Below are 14,101 nucleotides of genomic sequence, written 5' to 3'. Positions count from 1 at the left end.
TAATGGTAGCATTGGCCTAAAAATAAATGTGATCTTAGTCATTTAGCTTTTCATTAGTGCAGACATTTTTTGTTTTCTGAGAAGCGGTGTGTAGTGATTGAACTTGAAAGAACTTTTACTGCACGGTTTTAAGGAAATGAAGTGTGTCTTTCCTCCTTGGTGATGTGCGGAGTAGGAGGTGAAGCTGATGAGCTTTGACTCAGCTTCTCAATAGTGGTGTTTTATTCTGACAATTGTGCCATGTATTAAAACCCACAACATAACAGCCTAAAAATGTTGCTTTAAAAAGGCCAACGGTATTATTAAAAAATCATAATAGCATAACTCAGGTGAAGCAGGACAAAGAAAAGCTTTCTCCCTGCTCTAAGTTTGTGGTGGTTTTGTTTGTAAGGGTGACCAGGAACATTTACAATTGTGTGGGAAGGAGAGGCCGACCCTCCTGTCTTCTTCCCTGCCCACCTCATTCTAGGATGTGAGACCAAATGTTAGATCAGGTAACTTGGCAATTCTGTGTGTATGTTGTGGGGTTCTTTTTTATTTACCCCCTGTGCTTTGCTCTAGTGAGTACAGTAGGTGTTATTGGCCTCAAACAGCTAGATTTTTTTTTTTTTTTTGTGGCCAGTCTAATCCTCTGTGGTGTTTTCTTTTTATGCCTGTCACTCTCTAAGTTCTCTGTAAGGAAGGTATGCTTTCCCAGCGTAACTTCTACCTGTCAAATATGTTTAGCATTACACCTTCCTCTTCTCCCCACATATACCCCTGTAGGGCCCTCTCTTTTCCTTGGAGTGCAATATGTCTTTCAAACATGTGTGGGGCAAGCAGTTGTACATGGTTGCTGTTGTTGGGGAAATGCTATCCCCAACCAGGTCCCTCATGCGAAGGGGGACCGTGCATTTCCTGAAGCCATGCTTGCCTCCTTGATCTCGTCGTGTTTCTGTGTGATAGCTTGGAGCAGTGCAGTGTCAATTAAACTGTGCTGTGGAATGGATGTGGTTGTTGTGAATTTAATTTTTGTATAAATATTAGAACAGAAAAATTGGGGCAGGAAAAACCCCCTCCAAAACAAAAATGAAAACAAAGCTGGTCTTATTCAAAATCAGAACAATGGTAGCAGCTTGTAGCGTTTTTTGACACTGCTAGAAGTTCTGGAAGTGCAACAGCTGTATGCTTTTCATCATGGCATTGTATCAACCCTTCATTATTATGTTTGATTCAGACTAATTCAAAACTGGTTCAGAAGTGGATGGATGGTGTGAAAGACTTCTTAATGACAGAAAAGGCTGTTCAAGGAGATACCGAGGGACTTCAAAGACAACTTGACCGGTGCACAGTGAGTTTTGCTCATTTAAGGAATCTTTTGAAATTAATAACTCGTGTGTTGTCTTTATTATGTTGTTTCTATGATTAAAGTATTGTCCATGGCATGTTCCATAAAACCTGCCAGAGAAATCGTCTTGTATTTCTTCAGGGCACATCTTAATTGGTTCCTTGTGTTTAGCCATAGCACTCTGTACTTTTCAAAACTCAACTACAGATTGACATCAGTTCCTCTGAAAAATGTTTGTATATTTCCACCAATTTTTGCTACTGGGGAATTGAATCTGAGAGTGAAACATGCTTTCTGCATTAAACTTCCAAGGGCAATAAAAATAACAAGCAAATAACTGATGAATCTCCTAGGGTTTAGGAGTTGTATGTGCCTTACAAGTAAGATTCCTTCAAGCTAATGGCACATAATGATTGCAAATAGATAGAATCTTATCTTACAGTAAATAAATATATGCACCTCTAAATGTTTGTTTCTGGGAGAAGAACATGAGTATGAGGTATGTCAGAAATATGAAGGTATGTAGTACACATCATCTCCAAATTCGTGTATTTGTAATGTTGACATTTGGCATGTGGGAATGTTAGCACTGTGTATGGCAAGCTGAATTTTGTGTTTTGGTTGCATTGTTATGATGATTTGGGCCACTGAAGGATTGTTTTATACAGTCTGATATTGAACACAGCATTAGTCTGCTTTTCCATTAAAGGTTCTCTGGAATAATTAAAAATGGAAAAAATATTGACATCCTACAAGCTTATTTAATGCCTTGCTAAAGAAGAATATCCATTTTCTTTGCTGTGTACTCAGATGTTTGTCAATGAAATGGAGAAGGTTGAACCATCACTGAAAGAAATGAAAGAAGTAGAGTCTGCTTTAAGAGCTCTGCCCGTCTCAGGCATAAATACTTGGGCAAAGTCTAGGCTCATAGACTGCCAGACTCAATGGGAGAAACTGAGCAAGCAGGTGAGTTCTCCAGATTTGCTAGTCCTTCCTTGTTACTGCAACTGTTTGGTCCCTTGGCATTGGTAAGATGATGAAAAGGTGAAGCAGTGAAATAGTGTGATGAAAATGTTTTACTGTCAAAGTGGTTGAAATCCAACTTGGTCCAATGAATCACACAGAATGGCAGAATCATAGAATGTCAGGTGTTGGAAAGGACCTTGAAAGATCATCTAATACACTCCCCTTCCAGAGCAGGATCACCTAGATTAGGTCACACAGGGATGCATCCAGGTGAGTTTTGAATGTCTCCAGAGAAGGAGACTCCACCAGCTCTCTGGGCAGCCCGTCCCATGGCTCTGTCACCCTCACAGTGAAAAAGTTTTCTTATGTTTGCATGGAATTTTCTATGCTCCAGCTTGCACCCATTGCCCCATGTCCTGTTGCTGGCCATCTGAGAAGAGCCTGGCTCCATCCTCCTGACACTCGCCCTTTACATATTTATTGACCTTAATGAGGTTACCCCTCAGTCTCCTCCAGGCTAAAGGGACCCAGCTACCTCAGCCTGTCCTCATAAGCAAGATGTTTCATTCCCTTAATCATCTTAGTGGCCCTGCGCTGGACTCTTTCAAGTAGTTATGTGTCTTTCTTGAACTGAAGGAACCAGAACTGGATGCAATATTCCAGATGTGGTCTCAGCAGGGCAGAGTAAGGGGGAAGGAGAAGCTCTCTTGACCTGTACCTCTTCTAACATACACCAGGATGCCGTTAGGTGCCTTGGCCACGAGGGCACATTTCTGGCTCATGGTCACCCTGCTGTCCATCATGACTACCAGGTCCCTTTCCCATATGCTGCTCTCCAACAAATCTGTCCCCAACCTATACTGGAACATGGGGTTGTTCTTCCCCAGATGCACAACTCTGCACTTGCCCTTGTTATATTTAATGAAACGTCTCCCTGTTCAACTCTCCAACCTGTCCAGATTTTGGTGGATGGCACAGTCTTGTGGTGTGTCAGCTGCTCCTCCCAGTTTTGCTTCATCAGCAAACTTGCTGATGGTGCACTCAGTACCCTCATCCAGGTCATTGATGAATATACTGAATAGTACTGGTCCCGGTACAGACCCCTGAGGGACTTCTTTAGAAGTGCAAATATATAAGGAGATACCTGTACAACAGTAGTTTTGTTTGAATACATGCACTTCTTGCTATCTAAGAGTTCATTTTGCTCCTTCCAGTTTAATTGTAATTAAAAATTAATTCACTTTTTCTCATGCTGCTCTTTCTGGGGTGGGTTGGAGGAAAGCCTCACCTTTTTGTTCTTTGTTCTTGAGATCTGGAATATTTTTTCTGTCCTTATGTAATTTCTGCTTGCTTCCAATCAGCTTTGAAAAATAAATTACTATAAATAGACTACTACTTCAGTCTGATATATTTGGTTGTTTCTTTTGGGTGGAAGCTTTCTGCTATCTGTAGAAACATATTACTGTAGATGCAATGCCTGGCGAGGATTTGCATTGGAGAGCATTGCTGTTGATACAGAATCCAGATTGCCTGGGCTGCAGGAAGAAGTGAGCCCTGGAGGGGTGTTTTAGGGTGTCAGATATATCAACATATCTAAATATACTTGTGATCAGAAGAGATTTTTTTTTCCATCTGACTCTTTCCAGGGATTGTTACCAGTTTGCATGTCATAAGAAAAAAAAAAGGTCATTGTCATTCTTCACCTCTAGATTTTGTTGGTCTGCCAAAAAGGGATTATGAGTTCATTTGTGTATATATGTAAAAGTGTTTTGTTAATTAAAAAAGCCTGCAAATGTTTTGGTAATAAAATATTTTAACAGAGACTTGGGGCTTTTCACATATACAAGGACATAAAAGTAACAAGCTGCTGTTTCTTTCTCCACCTTGAATTCTAGGTCGTTAGTCAGAAAAATCGCCTGTCTGAAAGTCAGGAAAAAGCTGTAAATCTGAAGAAGGATTTGGCAGAGATGCAAGAATGGATGACCCAAGCTGAAGAAGAATATTTGGAGAAAGACTTTGAATACAAGTCTCCAGAAGAGCTAGAGAATGCGGTGGAGGAAATGAAGGTCAGGAATACAGGGTCATTGTAAAGACCTGATTAAAGAGAAACAAAACTTAGTGCCTATGTGGGTTGACCTTTAGTGGAATTATTATCTGTGTGGAAAGGAGCTCAGGTCATGACAAGATTAGTAGTATTTTTCAGCTTTCATTCGTTGAATTTTTGTTTTTAAAACACAAGCTATAAAAGCAGATGTTCTGTTTGGCCACGAGGAACAGGGATTTCATAATGAATAGCAGCTTGCCCAGCTGTTGAGCCAGACTTGCTATGTATAGCATATTAAACACTAGGAAGATGGAAACTTATTGCAGGAATCAAAACTTGAGAAAGAAAGAAATAGTGGTATTATACCTGTCTAAATTAGCAGCTGTGAAAGCATATTCTTCTGCTTCTAGCTGTTGAGCTTCAGTTTCTTGTCCTCTAGAGACAGTAATACTCCATTTAAAAAAAAAAAAAACAGTTAAAAAGAGTTCTGTTGTAAGGTTATCCTGTGTTCCTCACCTGTTGCAAACAGTGATGCTGGTCCCTGCCTCTCTAATTTTGGGACTGGTGGCCAAAGAAATGAAGAAGGAGCTATTTTTGTCTCATCATAAATTACCAGTCAAATATATAATTTTTTTGGATGTATGTACAGAGTAAACTAATTCTCTCTGCTTTTAAATCAGGAGTATCCTCATAAATGTTATGACTTGTATACACATTATTTAATGAGTATCCACTACACTGTTACTTGGTGGAGCACAAAATAAAGGATTTTTTTTTTCTCCCTTACAAATGCTGTGACAAATCCATTAGAGGTTTTGAATTGTTCTGTTTGAAGGGGCTTTCCAAAGCACTCTTTAACAAGTGTTCTAATATATTCATGTTCTTTGAAGCCATTTGAGATTGGTCTGACAGGTCGCTGAATGCAAACCAAGAAAAGAAAGAACCTGCTTTTCACTGGCATGTCTGAGAGACTTTGAGCACATTTACCTTTGTCAAATCCAGATTATATTTTGTACTTTTAAATTTGGCAGATATGTCAGTGAGCTGTTAAGCTTACTGTAACACTTGCATACCCTCTGGCATTTGCAGTAAGAATATTAGGCTGGGAATCCTCTCTCTTTAGTTGACCCAGAAGCATTTTTGAATATGGTTTTGGAAAAAAGTCAAGCTTGCCTAATTCTGCTCTGATTTGAAGAGAGTGTGGAACTTCTGCTTACATTTGAAGGAGTAGGTGTAAAATGAGTCTAGGTGGTTTGTGATAATCCTACCATAAAAGAATATGTTCCCTAGATTTTCTATTCTTTGCCCTTCTATTAATAGATATTTTCTTTATTGCCTTACATTTAGAAGACATCTCTAACAATATGTACAACAATAATGCTGTCATGTACTGAATTCTATCATAAAGTGCAGTGTCTTATATTTCAGAGGTACTTCAACTTCATAAAACTGTCCTTGAAACCTGAAAAGAAAGATATGGGACATTCTCTATTTCTGTAAATCTCTAGTTGTCTCAGCAGACATAGGCTTGGACTAGTCTACAGGATCTGTCTTCCAGGTGTCCTGGAATTCTGGTTAGGGCAGATCTCTCTTCCAGTTATCCATCTAATTCTGCTTTGGGCACAACTCAATAACTGATAATGTGATGTCTCCAAACCTGTGTGTGTCGGAGTTGCACTATGCTTATTTCGTGTATTTGTTACCAAGATCAATTAGGTTGAGGGAATTCTTATGGTTGCCCTTTTTTTCATGTTCCTCTAGTGCACCCAACAGCTGTAGGAGAGGTCCCAACTTTGTATTTAAGTTAGTTAACTAAGTCCTGAGTAATTACATCATCTCTCCTGGATAACTTTGGAAGGTAGTTACTAAGCTCTGAGTCTCATAACTTCTGTAAATTCACCCTACCTTTTTCTTTTCGACACATTTTTAGCAAAACTTTTTTTTTTCTGGTTCATTTCTCTTTTTCATATCTGTATGCTAGTGGATAAATAGTGCTGAGCATAATCTTTTTTACTTTGAGTCATGGATTTTTAATGAACAAACCATAAATGGTAAATATGTCTGTATGCCTAAAAAATAGGGTTTTTTCAATGCTTCCTAACACTTGAATTCTGTGCAAGTTAGTGCCATGCTTTGTTGCACTCAGACCCAAGAATTTGATTGCTGAATAGCTGGCTGTATGGCAGTGGAGGACTGATTGTGTGACACGTTTCTTTGGGCAGAGAGCGAAGGAGGATGTGTTGCAGAAGGAGGTGAGGGTGAAGATTCTCAAAGACAACATCAAGATGTTGGCTGCCAAATTGCCGTCTAGTGGTCAGGACCTGTCAACTGAGCTGAATGTTGTGCTGGAGAACTACCAGCTACTGTGCAATCGGATCCGGGGGAAGTGCCACACTTTGGAGGTAAGATTGATAGCTCTCAGCTTGGTAAAACTTGAGACGAGTGGCTGAAGAGGAATGGAGGACACTGAAAACATCCGATTTTGTCTCTGAATCCAATAGCTTTGGCATAAACACATTTTTTGTGACTTCTTTCCAAGAGTTCTTTACCTTGAGATGATATCCTTGGAATCCATGAAGCACCATCTAATTTTTCTTTTATACTCTGTATTGTAATCAGCACTTCTGCAAATAAGTAGCTTTGTCTGACAGCTCTGCTATCCATCCATGCATCTTCTAAAATGACAAAAGTAAACTTGTCAAAGATTAAAGGTTTAAATATGATGATAATTAGTTGATTATGGTTTGGGATGTGTTGCATGTGCCCTATATTTCAAGAAGACTTGGATGCATTTTGTTATAGTGATAATTTTAGCATGAGTTTAGAGACTTCTCTATATATTTTGCATGTTACTTTTTATCTTGCAGCTATAGGTGCAGGTTTTTCTATGTAGAAAATACTGTGCCGTGGCATGGTTTTGAATATTTATTACTTGCCTGCTTTATTTCAGTGTCTTGGAAACATAATTTCTTTAAGCTGTTCCTAGGGTATGTTAGCTATGCCTGGCATTCTGGGCTAATTTGTATTTTTTCTGTTATTTGTAGGAAGTGTGGTCCTGTTGGATTGAACTGCTTCAATATCTTGATTTAGAAACGGCTTGGCTAAACAATCTAGAAGAAAGGGTGCAAATGACAGAAAGCCTGCCTGATAAATTGGATGCTATCAATGATGCTCTTGAGGTATTGTAGGCATTTCGTTGGATTCTTAACTTTTTGGGTAGTCCCATAAAAAGAAAAAAACCATAAATTATATGCTTCAGTAGAATACTGAAATATGTGTTGAATATTTTGATTCTCCAGCTTAAAGGAACATTTTACTCTGAATTTGGAATTGATATTGGTAAGAGACTCCACCAAAAGTTGAATTTTGCTGTACATAATTGTGCTGTACTTGGTGCAATAATAAAATTGTACCCTGCCTCCTGTCCTGGGTGAATTGATTAATTTCTTCCAACAGTATAGTATGAAATGATGTGAAGGCGAGAAGTGCTGTGGTGTTTAATAATCTAAAGCAAAACGGCACAAGGCAAATACAGTGGTCATCATGGATTAAGCCATGACTAATTCATGCTTTTACAGCACTCTCAAGGCATTTGAAGTGTAAAACTTCTATGCATGCAGCCAGACTTCCACCTCTGAAAGTGCAGTATTATTCAGTGTTTTGACCTCTTAAACTTTCTCTTCCAATTAGTCCCTGGAATCAGTCCTGCGCCATCCAGCTGATAATCGAACCCAGATTAGGGAACTTGGGCAGACACTGATTGATGGAGGGATTCTGGATGATATCATCAGTGAAAAATTGGAGGCTTTCAATGCCCGCTATGAAGAATTGAGTCACTTGGTAAGAATTTGGGGGCAGGGTTGAAGTAGACTGGGTTTTTCAGCTCAGTGATCTGAAATGATTCCTGTTAGATAGCTGAGGTCATAGATGAAGGACTGTAATACAGGAAAAGAGGAAAATCTTTCACAGTGTTGTCAGCTGTTTTCAATTTGGAATAATGCCCTGACTTGAGTCATGGTTTTGTTTTGCACACCCTTGCATGGCGGGAACCCCCAGGTATTTCTCCAGGCAATTTTGACTAAAAGGCAATCCCAATCTTAGGGGGCACACCTCAATAACTGAGGTTAATATTCCCTTACTACTGCCACAAATACTGGTGAGCTGCTCACTAACTGTGAAAACGAGGAATATGACTAAGTGACATTTTCACTCTTTGAAATGGTTAGGAAGAAGTCATGTTGAAATAAGGAACAGAAGAAAAATATTCTTCTCCTTCCCCATCTATTATGGTGTCCCCTTCCATTTCTCATACTTTAATCTTTACTAGATTTAATCAGCTAAGGAAGACTAGCTGTATTTTGGGTTGCATAAATTTCTAACTTGTGTTCTGTATCCCAGTAATATGGGTTCCTGCCAAATTGTAAGATGGGAGGTTTTTTTGGCACTTCCAAAGTGTTGTCAGGGAATTTCAGTTCATCCTCATTACAGTGAGCAACATGAATGCAGTGCCCTCAGCTGGGGACTATGTGCTGTCACTGAAGTTAGCATGCACTATTGTTTTGCCCGTTACAAGTACTTAATTGCCATATAAAACTCTCCGCTTTGACAGCTGCAGCGTTGACACACTGGGTTGCCAGCAGATTTCCACAGCTCTGTGTGCGTGTATGTATGCACCCGTTGGTCTGTGCATGTGTTGATAGTGAGGAATTTGTGTTCCTATGCAAGTAGTGGCACTTCAGATAAACTCAGAAGTTTTGCTGTTGGAGGGACAGGCAATGGAGGGAAAGAACTGTGAACCGCTGTTTTCACATTATGGCAGAACAACAGAGTTTATTGTTTTAGAAGAAAACGTGCAGGTTTACACATCAAAGAGTATTGATCTGGAGTGTATTAGAAAGTTCCTGACTCCCAATGACTAGCTTTTTTTTCTGAAACAAATATTTTCAACAGAATACTTTCTTCCTGAGATGATAGGAGAGACCTGTTTTCACTGTCCTGTAGATTGAGCAGCAGAACTGTCCTCCTATGCCACCGTTTGTCAGTACTGGTATAAATCACAGCAGGCTTCAAAAATTGCTCTTTCTAGGGCTCGTTTGTGCTCTTTTTAGACAATCCTCCGCACAAAGGATTTTTTTGTCTCCCCCACCTTGTTTTGAGAAAGTTTAATATAATTTGTATTGAATTACTGGTCCCTCTTGTCTTACCTTTCTGTCCACCTCAGGCGGTGAGTCGGCAGATTGCCTTGGAGCAGCAGCTTCAGACCATGCGAGAAACTGACCACATGTTGCAGGTCTTGCAGGAAAACTTAACGGACCTAGATAGACAGCTGACATCTTACCTGACTGATAGAGTCGATGCCTTTCAGATGCCTCAGGAGGCCCAGGTAATCCAGTATAGCTTTTCACTACAAAATATTTTGAAATCTCTCATGATGGTGCTCAACCTAGACTTAGTAATTCATAACTGCTTCATTTCAGTCCTGTGCTGATGTACTAGGAGATATCTTTTGTGAATAGGATTGTTTTCCTGGTTTAAGAAGGTTGCATTGAATAACAATCTTGGCAGCTTTCAATTTAGCAAGCTGTCACCAGAGACAGAGTATTTAAAATAAATCTGGTAGAGTTTAACTTTCACAGAGTGGATATACTTCTGCTAGGAAGTGGCTGGTAAGCAAGTTCCTCTTCCCCTCTCTGCAAGACATTTAATTTTTCTTTTTTTCCTTGTTTTTATGATGTGGCAGAAAATTCAAGCTGAGATTGCAGCTCATGAATCTACCTTAGAGGAGCTCAAGAAAAGTGCTCGCTCTTTCCCTCCTGCTTCTCCTGAATGTAGGTCTCCCCGTGGTGGAACTCAGCTGGATGCTTTACAGGTAAAAATAGGAGAGTAACACTAAGAATTTACAAGTGAATAGCTTCTGGTTTTCAATCACACAGTGCTGTTGTCAGTCTGTAAATTGCTTGGTGCAATCAACTGTACACAGGAAGCAAAATAATATCTACTTCTACATGCTTTCATTGGGAAAGAAGCATTACTAGATGATTTGAATAAGGAAGTTTACATTTCATAAGTATCATGAGATAAATGCTGAAAGTTAGAAAGTCTGTATTTTAGTAGAATGGATATTTTGAAAGTGTATGATAGGGAATTACAGCTCTCTTGCACCTCAGGTGGACATTAGGAATAGTTGTTGGAATTTGGTTTGGCAAATAGTGTTGTCATGTGTACTAAGTTGTGGTGCCATGAGAAGTGAGTTAGAATCCGTGTGGGAGAGAAATGCTTTAATATTTTTTTAAATACATTTATTGATCTAAAACATTTTAACATAATATTCCTTAAACCAGAGAAAACTCCGTGAAGTATCTACAAAGTACCAGCTTTTCCAGAAACCAGCCAATTTTGAGCAGCGCATGTTGGATTGCAAGCGGGTGTTGGATGGTGTAAAAGCAGAACTTCATGTCTTGGATGTGAAGGATACCAACCCAGATGTAATCCAAGCTCATCTGGATGGGTGCATGGTAAGTGTGCAGTGTTCTTAACTTATGCTTTGGGGTGTTTGTTTCTTGTGTGATTTTTCTTGCCTACACTCTCTCCCAAGGATATTTTGTTTGAAGTCCTGATGGAAGTGTTGTAAGTTTTTGCTAAACACCAACAGGATGACAATTGATAACAAAAACCCTCTAATCCTTCTGGGTGAGAATGTGGACATAAAAGTAGTGCATTGGTGCATTGTCAATCATAGATGTGATGAAACAGCTGAGTTTTTATAAACTCCCTTCCCTGTCTCATCCTTGTGTTATGGAGAAGCATCACTCTTGGAGGCAAGTTTGCTTGGTTCTTAGTTTTTGAACAAAACAAATACTAAAGATCAAGTACAGATCACAATGTTAGCCTGTGGTGGTGATACGGAGTAAATGGGTTATTGTTGTGATCATTTATTTTGGGGGTAAAAATTAAGAGTAGAACAAAATATGGAACATTGGGACTTTGAAATCTTGGAAGGTATTGCTTCTTATCCACAGCTCAGAGTTTAAGTGCAGTCTGATGGTCAGCTCCCCAAATGAAGCCAAGTCTGAAAATCTGCAGTACAAATTGATCACCAGTGTGCATGTTTGTGTTTTTAGAAACTCTATAAGACCCTCAGTGAGGTGAAATTGGAGGTTGAAACTGTCATCAAGACAGGAAGGCAAATTGTACAGAAACAACAGACAGATAATCCCAAAGGGATGGATGAACAACTGACAGCATTGAAATTTCTTTACAATGACTTGGGGGCACAGGTAAGAAAACCAAATGTACATCATATGAATATTTGTCTGCATATGAATTCCCTTCTTTGTTCTTTTGATGTCAGATCCTATTTTAAGTTTGATACTGAAGCTGATCCTGTGTGGAGTAGTTGCTACATCCAGGAGCAATCAGTTGAGAGATTAAAAGTTGCACGTAACAGTTCTGTAGGTTGTGCAAGACCCCTGTGGTCACAGTGTTCCTGAAGGGGAGGTAGCCTTGAAGAAACAAAGGCTCATAGAGCTTTCATCATTCTGGCAAAGCTTACCTTCTGTTTGTTAAAGTCTTTAAGCACTGCTATATGTTCCCTTCTCTCTCAACCAGCCTGCAAGATAATTTACTGTCATATTGTCGTATGAGAAGTTTGGGTTGGTGTAAATTTTTTAGAAGATGTCATGATGGTTTCTAATCATAATCCATCTAATGGGCTGCTTTCAGTATGAAATAAGAAATGCAGACTGCATTAAATACTGATTTGATTAATTTCCTCAGTAAATGAATACTTATTTATACAAGTGTTTAAAAATAGTTTAATCCTTATAGGGCAGAGAGGAAATAAAGGATTCTTTTCCTACCCAAATTAAGTCCAAGCAAACTCCTGCTTGTTCAGTGTTCTGTGAATGAAGCTGTGGGTAAACGGCCAGATTTTACATTGTTGCAATATCTTGAAATGGGCCCTAAAAGATATTTTATTGTTGTTAAGCAGAGAATGTTGACAAAGGTGTAGATTCTATTGGAATCTGTACCTCTATAACTCAGCACATGGACAAAAAAAAATTGGGAAAGGATAGGAAGGCAGAGTTATTTGAAGTTCTAAAAGAAATAATTCAGATACAAGCAAAAACCATAGCATTATACTGCAGAGTGCATTATTTTGAATAAATACATGAAAACACTAAGCTGAGAGAGAGGGCAATTTTTGGAAATGTCAGTTGATTCTGACTGCTATGGTTGGATGTATTCTTAAGTCTGTGTTAAAGTTTGACCAGACTAATTTTGTAGCCAGTGTGAAATAGAATTGATTATACTGCAGCAAACATAAAATTTCATATTCCCTTTACTGAGATGTTGTCAAGGGCAGACTAGATTTTCAGTGAAGTTTTTCTTTACAGCTTTCTGCTAGCAGGTCTATCAGAATACATAATGGAACTGAATTTCACCTGAGTGACTTACTAGGTCCTTTAACTGAAGCTCCCCTTGAGCTTCAGTTAAAGTATCATAATAAACAAAGTTTAAGCATCAATTTGGTGATTACTAGCTATAAATATGTTGGTACACAGGTTTTTTTTGTCTCGAGTGTATCTTAAAATTTGTTCTAGTTTTATATATTCTGCTTTGTATAGTAAGATGCTGATGTTTATAAATGATTTTTCTTTTAAGAGTTCTTCCCTGATGAAAGACAGTTCACAAGGATTTTATATATATGGGTGGTTATTTTAGAGCTAGCTTGCCTTTTTTAAAATCTAATATTTTGATTGGGTTTTCTTTTTTGGTAGGTAACAGAAGGAAAACAGGACCTTGAAAGAGCATCACAGCTGGCACGCAAAATGAGGAAAGAGGCTGCCTCTTTGTCAGAGTGGCTAGCTGCCACTGAAGCTGAGCTCGTGCAGAAGTCCACTTCAGAGAGCTTGCTTTCTGATCTGGATTCAGAAATTGCCTGGGCCAAAGTAAGCATGCTCTAAATGTCTGTAGAGTAAATTTTTAATGTTATAGAATCAGAGTGGTTTGGGTTGGAAGGGACCTTAAAGATCATTTAGTTCCAAGTGGCTGTGAATATAAATCTCTCTAACTTGTTCCTTAATATCTTACATCATGAAATTTTAGTAGATTCAATAGATCATGTTCAGTACCTGTCCTGATTTGGGCTAGGCCAGTGTTAACTTTCCCAAGGAGCCATCACAGGTGACCTAAGCTGACCAAGGGTGTTCCCACACCATCTGTTGTCATGTCCCCATAAAAGGTGGTAAGTTGGAGGGGTCTGTCTGAGTGCAGTCAGGTGTCTGGTCAGTCATCAGGTCAGTAAGTGCTCTGTGTTATTGCTGTGTGTGTATTCTCTCACACGTCTGGCTGTTGTTCCCCCTGCCTGTGCTCTCCCAGCAAACTGCCCTTCCCATGCCTTGTGGTTTGCCTTTGCTTGTTCTCCCCACCCCACAGGGGTATGGAGGGGGAAGTGAGCACTGCTGGCAAGGACTGAACCATGACAGCACCTAACTGAGTCCGATCCATTTCATCTCAGGCATCTTGCCCCACACTTTAATCACCAGTGAAATATTAAAGATACATTAGTATGTATTTGGTATTAATAGGTATTTAAGTGTATCTTTACCATTCATAAGTACAATATTCTTAATTTTCAGCGAACATAACTTTGGACTGGGTTAAGTATTTTACTGATAGAGCAAACTTGAAAGTTCCTTGACATTTGGAATGAAAACCTGAATTTGTAACTTTTCATTGAAACAGCTTTGACTTCAAAATTG

The 14,101-nt window shown here is 39.1% G+C and overlaps 1 protein-coding gene across 1 annotated transcript in view; it reads left to right on the top strand.

Moving 5' to 3' along the window:
- Positions 1–14,101, top strand: part of UTRN (utrophin) — a 380,556-nt gene that overhangs the window by 113,132 nt on the left and 253,323 nt on the right. The window contains exons 24-34 of the mRNA XM_084262364.1: positions 1,217–1,330; positions 2,138–2,293; positions 4,189–4,359; positions 6,560–6,739; positions 7,382–7,516; positions 8,028–8,177; positions 9,559–9,720; positions 10,078–10,206; positions 10,679–10,852; positions 11,459–11,614; positions 13,118–13,288. Coding sequence (XP_084118490.1) covers positions 1,217–1,330; positions 2,138–2,293; positions 4,189–4,359; positions 6,560–6,739; positions 7,382–7,516; positions 8,028–8,177; positions 9,559–9,720; positions 10,078–10,206; positions 10,679–10,852; positions 11,459–11,614; positions 13,118–13,288 — 1,698 coding nt within the window. The remainder of the gene's footprint in view (positions 1–1,216; positions 1,331–2,137; positions 2,294–4,188; positions 4,360–6,559; positions 6,740–7,381; positions 7,517–8,027; positions 8,178–9,558; positions 9,721–10,077; positions 10,207–10,678; positions 10,853–11,458; positions 11,615–13,117; positions 13,289–14,101) is intronic.

The sequence above is a fragment of the Gallinula chloropus genome (assembly GCF_964237585.1).
Source record: "Gallinula chloropus genome assembly, chromosome: 3".
Lineage (NCBI taxonomy): Eukaryota > Metazoa > Chordata > Aves > Gruiformes > Rallidae > Gallinula > Gallinula chloropus.
The sequence above is the reverse complement of the archived record's forward strand: the minus strand, read 5'-3'. Positions and strand labels throughout refer to the sequence as shown.